Source organism: Piliocolobus tephrosceles, chromosome 9 (genome assembly GCF_002776525.5).
Source record: "Piliocolobus tephrosceles isolate RC106 chromosome 9, ASM277652v3, whole genome shotgun sequence".
Lineage (NCBI taxonomy): Eukaryota > Metazoa > Chordata > Mammalia > Primates > Cercopithecidae > Piliocolobus > Piliocolobus tephrosceles.
In genome coordinates, this window is record NC_045442.1 from 118,110,206 (window position 1) to 118,123,363 (window position 13,158).

Sequence of the window (13,158 nt, forward strand, 5' to 3'; positions counted from 1 at the left end):
TAGTAGTAGTAGTAGTAGTAGTAGTAGTAGTAGTAGTAGTAGTAGTATTTTTTTTTTCCTGGAATGGAGTCTCTCTGTTGTCCAGGCTGGAGTGCAGTGGTGCGGTCTCCCCTCACGGCAATCTCCGCCTCCCAGGTTCAAGCGATTCTCCTGCCTCAGCCTCCCGAGTAGCTGGGATTACAGATGAACGCCACCATCCCTGGCTAATTTTTGTATTTTTAGTAGAGATGGGGTTTCAGCATATTGGTCAGGCTGGTCTCAAACTCCTGACCTCAGGTGATCCACCCACCTCGTCCTCCCAAAGTGCTAGGATTACAAACGTGAGCCACCGCTCCCGGCCTAATTTGTGTTTTCAGTAGAGATGGGGTTTCACCATGTTGGCCAGGCTGGTCTCCAACTCCTGAGCTCAAGTGATCCGCCTGCCTCAGCCTCCCAAAGTGCTGGAATTACAGGCATGAGCCACCGCACCTGGCCTTCTGTATTTTACTTTATTTGCCTTAATTCATGTCCTAGGTAGCTCATCCCACTACAGGGACTATTTCCTCTGCCAGTTTCCATCCTCAACAATTCCAGTAAGTAGTTTAAGTTTTAATTTTGAAATCTATTATGTATATAAAAGTTTCATGAATGGTAATGATGATATAATATACCACATGTTACCTGATTAGAATTTTATTATACAAATCCTGTTTCCAGGATTTATTCTAATTAGTACAATTGTGGAAAATTTTGAAGACCGACTAATTTTCTGTATGTATTTCAAGATTCAGAAAGAAGGAAAAATACCGGAAAACACATAATCTGACATTTATTTATTTCTAATAAAGATGGGCCCTTCCTATGTTGCCCAGGTTGGTCTTGAACTCCTGGGCTAAAGCAATCCTCCTGCCTTGGCCTCCCAAAGTGCTGAGATTACAGGCCTGAGCCATCACACCAGCCTTATAATCTGACTTTTAGAAATTCAGTTATTACACATCATATTTAAATTAACTTGTGGCCGGGCACGGTGGCTCATGCCTGTAATCCCAGCACTTTGGGAGGCCAACGCGGGTGGATCACTTGAGGTCAGGAGTTCAAGACCAGCCTGGACAACATCATGAAACCCCCACCTCTACAAAAACACAAAAATTAGCTGGGCATGGTGGTGTGCACCTATAATCCCAGCTACTCAGGAGGCTGAAGCGGGAGAATTGCTTGAACCTGGGGGGTCAAGGTTGCAATGAACTGATATCACACCACTGCACTCCAGCCTGGGTGACAGAGCCAGACTCCATCGCAAAAAAAAAAAAAAAAAAAAAGCTAAGCTTGTAATTTGGTTATATGGACATATTAACTAGCATCTTTGGTTTATCTTAAATCACCTTTAAAGGGGAAGATCTTGACCTTCCTAAATATTCTCATACAACCACAATTCCAATCTTAAGGAATAGGTTGGGTGATTTCAGTTCATGGGTATGCTGTACATTTAGTTGGATTTTGTTACTTTACTTCTTGGAGTGCATCAACTGGACAGTTAAAAATATAAAATTTATTGAATTTGTTTTTCATCTGAAAAATCAAATGTATTCATTACAGAAACATCAGAGAAATAGAAGGAATTTTTTTTTTTTTTGTTTGAGACAGAGTCTCACTCTGTCGCCCAGGCTGGAGTGCAGTGGTGCGATCTCGGCTCACTGCAAGCTCCACCTCCTGAGTTCCCACCATTCTCCTGCCTCAGCCTCCTGAGTAGCTGGGACTACAGGCGCCCACCACCATGCCCGGCTAATTTTTTGTATTTTTAGTAGAGAAGGGGTTTCACTGTGGTCTCAATCTCCTGATCTTGTGATCCGCCGGCCTTGGCCTCCCAAAGTACTGGGATTACAGGCGTGAGCCACCGTGCCCGGCCTAATAGAAGGAATTTTAAAAAATCATCCCTAATTCCTTTACTAAAGGCAATCACTGTTAAAAATTGCTTTGGCATATTTCTTTGCAGGCTTTTTTTTTTCATATAGTGTCTTGGTTTTACATAATTGTAATAATATTTTATGATAATAAGCGTAGTTCATATTTTATTTTATTTTATTTTATTTTATTTTATTTTATTTTATTTTAAGACAGAGTCTGGCTCTGTAGCCCAGGCTGGAGTGCAGGGGTGCGATCTCGGTTCACTGCAAGCTCCACCTCCTGGGTTAATGCCATTCTCCTTCCTCAGCTTCCACAGTAGCTGGACTACAGGCGCCCGCCACCACACCCGGCTAATTTTTTGTATTTTTGGTGGAGACAGGTTTCACTGTGTTAGCCAGGATGGTCTCGATCTCCTGACCTCGTGATCCGCCTGCCTCAGCCTCCCAAAGTGCTAGGATTACAGGCATGAGCCACCGTGCCCGCCGTCCATACTATTATATGGCCTCAATTTTTAATGTCTGAGTCATATTCCACTGAGTGAACATAGTGTCAGTAGTTAATTTTTCTTCCACTAATGCACTTTTTTTTTTTTTCTGAGATGGAGTCTTGCTCTGTCACCCAGGCTGGAGTGCACTGGTGCGATCTCAGCTCACTGCAATCTCCACCTTCTGGGTTCTAGCAATTCTCCTGCCTCGACCTTCTGAGTAGCTGGGATTACAGGCACGCTACTTTTTGTATTTTTAGTAGAGATGGAGTTTCATCATGTTATGCTGGTCTCGAACTCCCAACCTCAGGTGATCCACCTCCCAAAGAGCTGGGATTGCAGGCATGAGCCACTGTGCCCGGCTCACTCAAGTACTTTTTTTGGTGACCATAGTTAACATTTTGAACATAAAGCTTAAGTTTTCAGATTATTTCCTTGGTCTTAGAAATGCTGGATTGAAGAGCATGAACCGTTTCTTAGGTTCTTGTTTTTGTTGTTGTTGTTGTTGTTGTTTCTGAGACGGAGTCTTGCTCTGTCGCCCAGGCTGGAGGACAGTGGCATGATCACAGCTCACTGCAACCTCCGCCTCCCAGGTTCAAGCAATTTTCCTGCCTCAGCCTCCCGAGTAGCTGGGATTACAGATGCCCACCACCATGCCTGGCTAAACTTTGTATTTTTAGTAGAGATCGGTTTTCACCATGTTGGTCAGGCTGGTCTCAAACTCCTGACCTTAGGCGTTCCATCCACCTCGGCCTCCCAAAGTGTTGGGATTACAGGCGTGAGCCCCCACGCCTAGCCTCAGGCTCTTGATACATATTTTTAGGAAGTCATTTAATTTTTTTTTTGAGACAGGGTCTCACTCTGTCACCCAAGCTGGAGTGGAGTGGCACAACCAGTATTTTTTGGGTAGAGACGGGTTTTCATCATGTTGCCTGGGCTGGTCTCAAACTCCTGACCTCAAGTGATCCACTTGCCTCAGCCTCCCAAAGTGCTAGGAATACTGGTGTGAGCCATTGTGCCTAGCTGGTAATTAAAAAATTTAACTTATTTTAGGATTCTTTTTCTCCTTTAGGTATACTCTGGATAATAATGTTCTAACCCTGGAACAGAGAAAATTTTATGAAGAAAATGGATTTCTTGTAATCAAAAATCTTGTACCTGATGCCGATATTCAACGCTTTCGGTACAGTAACACTATTTGTTATTTTACAAAAGTATGTATTGTGTGCATCTAATGAGAATACAAGGTGGATTCACTCCTGCCTTTACAGATGTTTTTTAATGAGTTGGTTTGTTGGGAAGTGTTTAGAAGCACGGGCTCTGGTGCCAGACTGACTTGTTTTGTTGTTATTTAGAAAGGGCCTCACTCTGTTGTGTAGGCTAGAGTGCAGTGGTGCAATCATAGCTTACTGCAGCCTCAAGTTCCTGGGCTCAAGTGATCCTCCTGCCTCAGCCTCCTGAGTAGCTGGGACCACAGGTGTGCACCACCATACCCGGCTAATTTTTTATTTCTTTGTTTTAGAGACAGGGAGTCTCACTATGTTGCCCAGGCTGGTCTTGAACTCCTGGCCTCACCCTCCTCAGTTGCTGGGATTATGGTCGGGAGCCACCACGCCTGGGCTTCAGTCTCAGCTCCACCACTTAATATTATGTGTCCTGGGGCAATTTACTTCACATCCCATGCCTCTGTTTCCTCATCTATAAAATGGGGATAATAATAGTACTTATGTCCTAGTGTTGTTACGACTAAAGGTGAAATATATGGAAAGCACTTTGAATAGAGCTGGGCACATGGTAAGTGTTACACAAGTGTTTGCTATTATTATTACAATGTAACCAAATCATAAAAAGTCTTCCCTACCGGTATGCTAAACTAGGGAATGATTTAATTCTGGTAGTGGATTCTTGGCTGACAGTTTCTCCTGCTTTTCATTGGAATGGGAGGCATTCCCATCCAGACCTCAACCTGGAGGCCGACTTAGTGCAGAGAAACCACCCCTCAAGTCTGCAACCCTTTCCACAGAAGAGGGCAGGGCAGGTGCTTGGAGCCAGTGGTAACGACATCATTTGCAAATTAAATTTTCTAGGAATGAGTTTGAAAAAATCTGCAGAAAGGAGGTGAAACCATTAGGATTAATAGTAATGAGAGATGTGACCATTTCGAAATCGGAATATGCTCCAAGTGAGAAGATGACCACGAAGGTCCAGGATTTCCAGGAAGATAAGGAGCTCTTCAGATACTGCACTCTTCCCGAGGTCAGAGACCACCCTTGCTTTGCTTCTGCTTAATTGCCAGTGTGTATGCCCGCCTGTAAAACTCACTGATTTGGCCGGGCACAGTGGCTCACTCCTGTAATCCGAGCACTCTGGGAGGCCGAGGCAGGTGGATTGCTTGAGCCCAGGAATCACTGCTCTTAGAGCTGGATATGGAAAGGAGTTGAATTGAGTAAAATCAGTGGGTTTTATTTTCTTTTCTTTCCTGGAGACAGAGTCTCGCTGTGTTGCCCATGTCGGAGTGCAGTTGTGCAATCTCGGCTCACTGCAACCTCTGCCTCCCAGGTTCCAGTGATTCTCCCGCCTCAGCCTCCCAAGTAGCTAAGTTTACAGGTGCCTGCCACCACACCCGGCTAATTTTTGTATTTTTAGTAGAGACGGGATTTCACCATGTTGCTCACGCTGGTCTCAAACTTCTGACCTTGTGATCCATCCACCTTGGCCTCCCAAAGTGCTGGGATTACAGGCATGAGCCACTGAGCCTGGCCAATTTCCTACATTTCTAAAGAGTGGGACCAGTATCTGATGGTCTATGCCATGATTTTAGGAGGTATAAATTATTTTAATAGTTAGATATTTATTTTTAAATGTATTGGAAAAAACTCAACAGTTTACCAAACTCATGGTTTCAAGAATGTTGTTAATTAGGACAAGATTAAATAAAAAGGCCAGTTGTAGTGACACTTTGGGAGGCTGAAGCAGGAGAATCACTTGAGGTCAGGAGTTCAAGACCTGTCTGGGCAACATAGCGAGACTACTGTCTAAACGGGAAAAAAAGACGAAAAAAAAAAAAAAAGATTGAGTATAAGAAGTGAGCTAACTGCCGGGCACAGTGGCTCACGCCTGTAATCCCAGCACTTTGGGATGCCGAGGTGGGCAGATCACAAGGTCAGAAGTTTGAGACCAGCCTGACCAACATGGTGAAACCCCGTCTCTACTAAAAATACAAAAATTAGCCGGGTGTGGTGGCGGACGCCTGTAATCCCAGCTACTCGGTAGGCTGAGGCAGGAGAATCGCTTAAACCCGGGAGGTGGAGGTTGCAGTGAGCCGAAATCACATCATTGCACTCCAGCCTAGGTGACAGAGCAAGACTCCATCTCAAAAAAATAAAAATGAAAGTAAAAAATAAAAAAAAGAAGTGAGCTAACTAAGGGTAGGGAAATCATTGGCTAAGTAACAGTACAAGTTATGTCAGAAGTTGTGAAGATGGCTCTTGAATGGCTGGGGTTTAGAAAATCCCAGCCTCGGTGAACGCCAAAAACTACCAGGCTTTATAAAAAGCAAGTGTGTGCCTGACTCCTAGGCTTTTAATAAACTTTCCAGGGTTTCATAATCAAATTGCCAATATTCCTTATACACAAGAGATCAAATAGTGAGGAAGCAGTAGAAAGTGGCTCATTTTTTGGAGTCATTCTTTTGTGGAATCAAAATTTGAATATCATGGGCTTTTTTTTTTTGAGATGGAGTCTCACTCACAGCCTGATATCTTGCCGCTCAGGCTGGAGTGCAGTGGTGTGATCTTGACTCACTGCAACCTCTGCCTCCCAGGTTCAAGTGATTCTCCTGTCTCAGCTTCCCAAGTAGCTGGGATTACAGACACGCACCACCATGCCCGGCGAATTTTTGTATTTTTGGTAGAGGTGCGGTTTCACCATGTTGGCCAGGCTGGTCTCGAACTCATGACCTCAAGTGGTCCACCTGCCTCAGCCGCCCAAAGTGCTGGGATTACAGGTGTGAACTACTGCACCGGACCTCAGTGTTGAACCCTGTCTCCTTTTCCCCCCTCCGTTGCTGGGTTCTGTGCACAAGGCAGCAGCAGCCCAGCTCCCAGGCCCCATGACTAAACCAGCTCTCCCTGTCATGGGTTCCCATGCTAGCCTTTTCTTCATAATACAGTGTCCCTCGGCCACTCTGACTCCTGTCATTACTGGTTTAACATGTTTCATCTAACGCCTGGGACCTGCTTTGTTATTCACTCTTGCTTCCCTGTTTCCCATCACCTCCTGGTTCCCAGATCTCAGTAATGAGTTGTCAAGTGCCAAGCGTCCCTGATTGTCAAATGTCCTCCAAGCCACCGTTCTGCTTTCCTCTGGGCTACTCATGACCGCTGCAGATTGTATGGGACTCTTCGTATGCAGAGGCTCCAACGAGGAAGAGGAAGCTGCCTTCCCACTGAGTAACCCTCTGCGGCTTGGGTTGGCAAGAAATCTGTATTGATATCTCGTCAAAGCTCCCATCTTTCTTGTAGAAAAAAAGAATGATTTCATTCCCAGCTAGCTCAGAAAAAGCCCACTTAATTCCGTGTTATAGATTAGAATGATTTCCAATGGCTGGGTTATTGATGCTTTGTTTGCAGAGTTGTGAAATACCACTTGGTTCTTAAACTATTGACTTCTTGGTTCTTGTGTGGATAGCTGCTGTACTTTGTACCAGTTGCTAATACTTCTGATTTCAAAATACAAGGTTTGTTTTTGTTTGTTTGTTTTCTTAGATTCTGAAATATGTGGAGTGCTTCACTGGACCTAATATCATGGCCATGCACACAATGTTGATAAACAAACCTCCAGATTCTGGTAATTGTAAGGGAGAAGCAAAAAAAAATAATAATAATAAATAAAGGGTTTCATTAAAATGTGTACGGTTGGCTGGGTGCAGTAACTCATGCCTGTAATCCCAGCATTTTAGGAGACTGAGGGAGGAAGATCTCTGAGGCCAGGAGTTTGAGAGTGGCCTCGACAACATAGTGAGACTCTGTCTCTAAAAATAGAATTAAAAAATATCCAGGCATGGTGGTGTGCACTTGTAGTCCCTGCTATTGGAAGGCTGAGGTGGGAGGATCGCTTGAGCCCATGAGTTGAAGGCTGCAGTGAACCTATAATGGCATGCATTCCAGCCTGGGTGACACAGTGAGAACCCATCTCTAAAAAATAAATAAAATAAAACAAAACAAAATAATAAAATAATAGCTGATGTCTAACTATAATCATGTGTATAACTGTCAAACTTTGGATGAGTAAGTCTTAAAATAACTTACACTATAACAAACGTGAAATGTGGTAATGATTTCAGATATTGACTGAAGGACTGTGCTGAATTTTCAGATGACTGGCTCCCCCAAAAATACAGTTTAATGGACATAACTCTTCATATATCAAAGGTTCCTGCCATTGAGTATCTCTAAGCTTGATCAGCTCTTTTTAGTTGTGTTAGTGTGGATAGGAAGACATTATTACTAACACAATTAAAATTGTTACTATGATTACAAACTATAGTTGTCTTTTTTTTTTTTTTTTTTTGAGTTTTGGTCTTGTCATTTTTTTGCCAGCGGCGGCGCGTCTAGGGCAATAGCCTGATCTCGGCTCACTGCAACCTCCATCTATCAGGTTCAAACGATTCTTGATTCTCCTGCCTCAGTCTCCCAAGTAGCTGGGATTACAGGCGCGTGCCACCAAGCGTGGGTAATTTTTGTATTTTTAGTAGAGACAGGGTTTCGCCATGTTGGTCAGGCTGGTCTCGAACTCCTGACTTCAGATGATCCACCTGCCTTGGCCTCCCAGAGTGCTGGGATTACAGGTGTGAGCCACCGCGCCCAGTCTTGTGCTTGCTAAAATGTAGAATCTAAGACCTCAATGGCAGAAATATAACCCAGGTTTCTGTATTTTAATAACCTTCCCCAAGCTGGGCGTGGATGTGCACCTGCGGTCCCAACTACTCAGAAGGCTGAGTGGGGAGGATGGCTTGAGCCCAGGAGTTCAAGTCCAGAGATTCTAGTGCAGACCACGTGGACCACACTGGGGAATTCCTCTGTGCCTGCAGTAGAAATCAGCCATGAGAGAGTCCCTATCCTTTCTGCCTCTTCTTCCTTCTGATCACCGGGAGGGGTTTATGTGATAGAAGGCGGCTTAGCATTACCAGGTCTCCATCCCTGCAGAGATCAGGTGTTCGGGAGCCAGGCTCAGGGAGCAAACCAGGGGAAAATGGCATTGTGGTCATGGGCACTCTGAATGGACATGGCACTGAATGACTATAGTCGTGGGGGATGAGGACGTCTTAGAGAATTTTATTTTATTATTTTTTTTAGATGGAGACTTGCTCTGTTTCCCAGGCTGGAGTGTAGTGCCTCAATCTCAGTTCACTGCAACCTCCGCCTTCGGGGTTGCAGCGATTCTCCTGCCTCATCCTCCTGAGGAGCTGGGATTACAGGTGCCCACCACCACACCCAGCTAACTTTTTTTGTATTTTTAGTAGAGACAGGGTTTCACCATGTTGGTCAGGCTGGTCTTAAACTCCTGACCTCAGGTGATCTACCTGACTCAGCCTCCAAAAGTGCTGGGATTATAGGTGTAAGGAACCATGCCCGGCCTTTTTTTTTTTTTTTTTTTGAGACAGGGTCTCGCTCTGTCTCCCAGGCTGGAGTGCAGTGGCATGATCTTGACTCACTGCAACCTCTGCCACCCAGGTTCAAGCGATTCTCCTGCCTCAGCCCTCAGCCTTCCAAGTAGCTGGGACTACAGGCATGCACTACCATGCCCAGCTAATTTTCGTATTTTTGTAGAGATGAGGTTTCACCATGTTGGCCAGGCTGGTCTCAAACTCCTGGCCTCAAGAGATCTGCCTGCCTCAGCCTCCCAAAGTGCTGGGATTACAGGTGCGAGCCACCACATGCGGCCTAGAACTTTTTTTGACATCAACTACTTCAAAGGGGATTTCAAACTTGACTCCATATCACTCTCTTCAATGTAATTAATGCAACTGGTTTTTGAACACTTTACTACATGCTAGGTGCCGTGCCCAATCCAGAGTGCCAAACGAATAAAGCACAACAGAGATGATGATGTTGTACCACTTGCTGGAAAATAGTGTGCATACATACTGAGCTACCAGCAACCCAGAAGAAGGAAGTGCAGGGCTTGAAGGTGTGGAGCCACTGTGTTGATTTTCAATTTGGTGTTTATCTCTCCGGGGCTGATTTTCTCTAGCATTATTTCATCTGTTTGGTTCTTATGAGGACAGGTTATTGTTTTTTCAGGCAAAGGATAAGAATTCTGAGACGAGCATTTTTTGTTTTTCTTTTTTTGTTTTTTTTTTTTTTTTTTGAGACAGGGACTTGCTGTCCCTGGCTATAACGCAGCGATACAGTCACAGCTTACTGCAGCCTTGACCTCCAGGCTCAGGTGATACACCCACCTCAGCCTCCCAAGTAGTTGCGACTACAGGTGCATGCCACCATGCCCAGTTAGTTTTTTGTTGTTGTTTTTTTTTCCTGTAGAAACGGAGTCTTACTATGTTTCCCGGGATGGTTTTGAACTCCCAGGCTCAAGCAATCCATTTGCCTCAGTCTCCCAAAGTGCTGGGGTTACAGGCGTGAGCCACTGCACCCGGCCTTGAGCATCCTTTAATAGATTTTCTTTTCAGGCAAGAAGACGTCCCGTCATCCCCTGCACCAGGACCTGCACTATTTCCCCTTCAGGCCCAGCAATCTCATCGTTTGTGCCTGGACGGCAATGGAGCACATCGACCGGAACAATGGTTGTCTGGTTGTGCTCCCAGGAACACACAAGGGCTCCCTGAAGCCGCACGATTACCCCAAGTGGGAGGTAGGTCTGCCCGGCGGCTGAGTCTTGATCCGAATCTCCTTCGCGGTTTCTGTTTCACATCGATATCTATAAAGAGCTTACAAATGAGATGGCATTTCCTTTCTGAGCAAAACACTGTCCTAAGATTTGCAGTGAGGATCAGAGAAAGTTCAAGGATGTCAGAGAAACCATTCATCACACCTATTTTTTTCAACCCCCCCGCCCCCCCGGCTTCTTTTTTTTTGAGACAGTGTCTTGCTCAACTCACTGCAACCTCCACCTCCCAGGTTCAAGCCATCCTCCTGCCTCAGTCTCCCCAGTAGCTGGGACGACAGGTGTGCACCACCACACCCAGCTAATTTTTGTATTTTTAGTAGAGATGGGGTTTTGCCACGTTAGCCAGGCTGGTCTCGAACTCCTGACCTCAGGTGATCATTCACCTCGGCCTCCCAAAGTGCTGGGATTAAAGTCATGAGCCACTGTAACTGGCCTCAACACGTGTTTGAAAGCCAGCCAAGGTGGGGCGCTTGGGTAGCTACTGCACAGGATCCGAGATTGTAAAGCCTAGCTGCAGAGGTAAGACATAAACCCTTCAACCCCAGATGTGTGTGGTAGGCACCAAGCCAGTCTTACTCACTAACTGATGGCTCTTAGAGTAAGGAAGGAGATTGTCGCCTTTCAACTGCAGAGACCAGCAAAGGATCTGGGGAGGCTGGTGTTTGACCTGAGTCTTGCAGGACAGGGTACAATGTCCCATAGGGAAGAGTCTATAGGGGAAGACAAAAGGTCAAGGGCAAGCCTGAACCTGACCAAAAAATGAGAAGCACCCAGGGAGCTTGCAGTCTAGATGGGTTGGGGGCTGAGGGTGTATTTTGGGGACTGGCAGAGGAGGTGAGCCCAAAAAGGTACATTAGGACTAGATTAGAAAAGACTGTTGTACTAACAAGTCTGCAGTTTATTTGGGGGAGAATGGGAACTTTTTAGTTCAAACTTTTTAGGAAGATTGAAGACCTTTTTTCTTTTTAGCTTTTTTTTTTTTTTTAGAAGGAGTCTCAGGCTGTCGCCAGGCTGGAGTGCAGTGGCGCGATCTTGGCCCACTGCAACCTCTGCCTCCTGGGTTCAAGTGATTCTCCTGCTTCAACCTCCCGAGTAGCTGGGACTACAGGCATGAGCCACCACACCCGGCTAATTTTTGTATTTTGAGTAGAGACGGAGTTTCACCATGTTGGCCAGGATGGTCTTAATCTCTTGACCTCGTGATCCACCCACCTCGGCCTCCCAAAGTGCTGGGATTACAGGTGTGAGCCACCACATCCAGTTGAACAGCTTTTAATTAAAAAAAAAAAAGAAAAACAGTTTTATTGAGGTATAATTGTCATGTAAATTGTACATATTTTGCATGTATAATTTGATCATTTTCCACACACGCATACCTGTGAAATCACCACAATCAAGATACTCCATCCTTCTCCCTGCTCTAGGCAACCACTGAGCTGCTTTCTGTTACTACAGATTAGTTTGCATTTTCTAATGTCATAGACATGTAATTACACAGCATAGATTTTTTTGTTCCAGTCTGGCTTCTTTCACTCAGCATGGTGATTTTGAGGTTCGTTGATGCTGTTGTGTGTGACACTAGTTCTTTTTTTTGTTTTTGAGATGGAGTCTCACTCTGTCGCCAGGCTGGAATGCAGTGGTGCGATCTCGGCTCACCGCAACATCCAACTCCCTGGTTCAAGCAATTCTCCTGCCTCAGCCTCCTGAGTAGCTGGGACCACAGGCACAAGCCACCATGCCCAGCTAATTTTTATATTTTTATTAGAGATGAGGCTTCACCATGTTGGCCAGAATGGTCTCCATCTCCTGACCTTGTGATCCGCCCTCCTCGGCCTCCCAAAGTGCTGGGATCACAAGTGTGAGCCACCACACCCGGCCAACAGTAGTTCTTTCCCTTCCATTGCTGAGTAGTATTCCACTGCATGGCTGCACCATGAACCACGGTTTGTTCATCCATTCGTTTGTTGATGCTTGGAACTGTTAAATGCTTGAGCTCATGAGTGATGGGATCAAATCGGCTCTTCAAGGACAATAATGTCATGGTCTGGTGCAGGACGCACTGCAGGTATAGGAGTCTAGAAGTGAAGAAACCAGAGAGATGACTATTAACACGTTAGGTCTAAGGTGAGAAGATCCTGTGGGAGCCAAGGTGGGAGGATCGCTTGAACCCAGAAGTTCACGACCAGCCTGGGCAACATAGTGAGGTCTCATCTCTAGTAATAATAATAATAATCAGCTGGGCATGGTGGTGCATGTGTGTAGTCCCAGCTAATTGGGAGGCTGAGGCAGGAGGATCACTTGAGCCCAGGAGTTCAAGGCTGCAATGAGCTATGCTGGTGCCACTGCACTGCAGCCTCGGTGACCGAGCAAGTTCCTGTAACAAAAGAAAAAGAAAAGATCCTGGGCCGGGCACAGTGGCTCATGCCTGTAATCCCAGCACTTTGGGAGGCCAAGGCGGGTGGATCACCTGAGGTCGGGAGTTCGAGACCAGCGTGACCAACATGGTGAAACCTTGTCTCTACTAAAAATACAAAATTAGCCTGGCGCACCTGTCATCCCAGCTACTTGGGAGGCTGAGGCAGGAGAATAGCTTGAACCCGGGAGGTGGAGGTTGCAGTGAGGCGAGATCATGCCACTGCACTCCAGCCTGGGCAACAAAGCGGAACTCTGTCTCAAAAAAAGAAAAAAAGAGGCCGGGCGCCGTGGCTCACGCCTGTAATCCCAGCACTTTGGGAGGCCGAGATGGGCAGATCACGAGGTCAGGAGATTGAGACCATCCTGGCTAACACGGTGAAACCCCGTCTCTACTAAAAAATACAAAAAACTAGCCGGGCAAGGTGGCGGGCGCCTGTAGTCCCAGCTACTCGGGAGGCTGAGGCAGG

The 13,158-nt window shown here is 45.8% G+C and overlaps 1 protein-coding gene across 4 annotated transcripts in view; it reads left to right on the top strand.

Moving 5' to 3' along the window:
* Nucleotides 1-13,158, top strand: part of PHYH (phytanoyl-CoA 2-hydroxylase) — a 23,806-nt gene that overhangs the window by 1,349 nt on the left and 9,299 nt on the right. Inside the window, exons 2-6 of one of the 4 annotated variants that reach the window (XM_023223252.2) lie at nucleotides 514-572; nucleotides 3,441-3,551; nucleotides 4,456-4,624; nucleotides 7,135-7,222; nucleotides 10,059-10,240. In XM_023223252.2, coding sequence (XP_023079020.1) covers nucleotides 514-572; nucleotides 3,441-3,551; nucleotides 4,456-4,624; nucleotides 7,135-7,222; nucleotides 10,059-10,240 — 609 coding nt within the window. The remainder of the gene's footprint in view (nucleotides 1-513; nucleotides 573-3,440; nucleotides 3,552-4,455; nucleotides 4,625-7,134; nucleotides 7,223-10,058; nucleotides 10,241-13,158) is intronic. The other 3 variants (XM_023223253.1, XM_023223254.3, XM_023223255.1) reach the window with 3 other exon arrangements.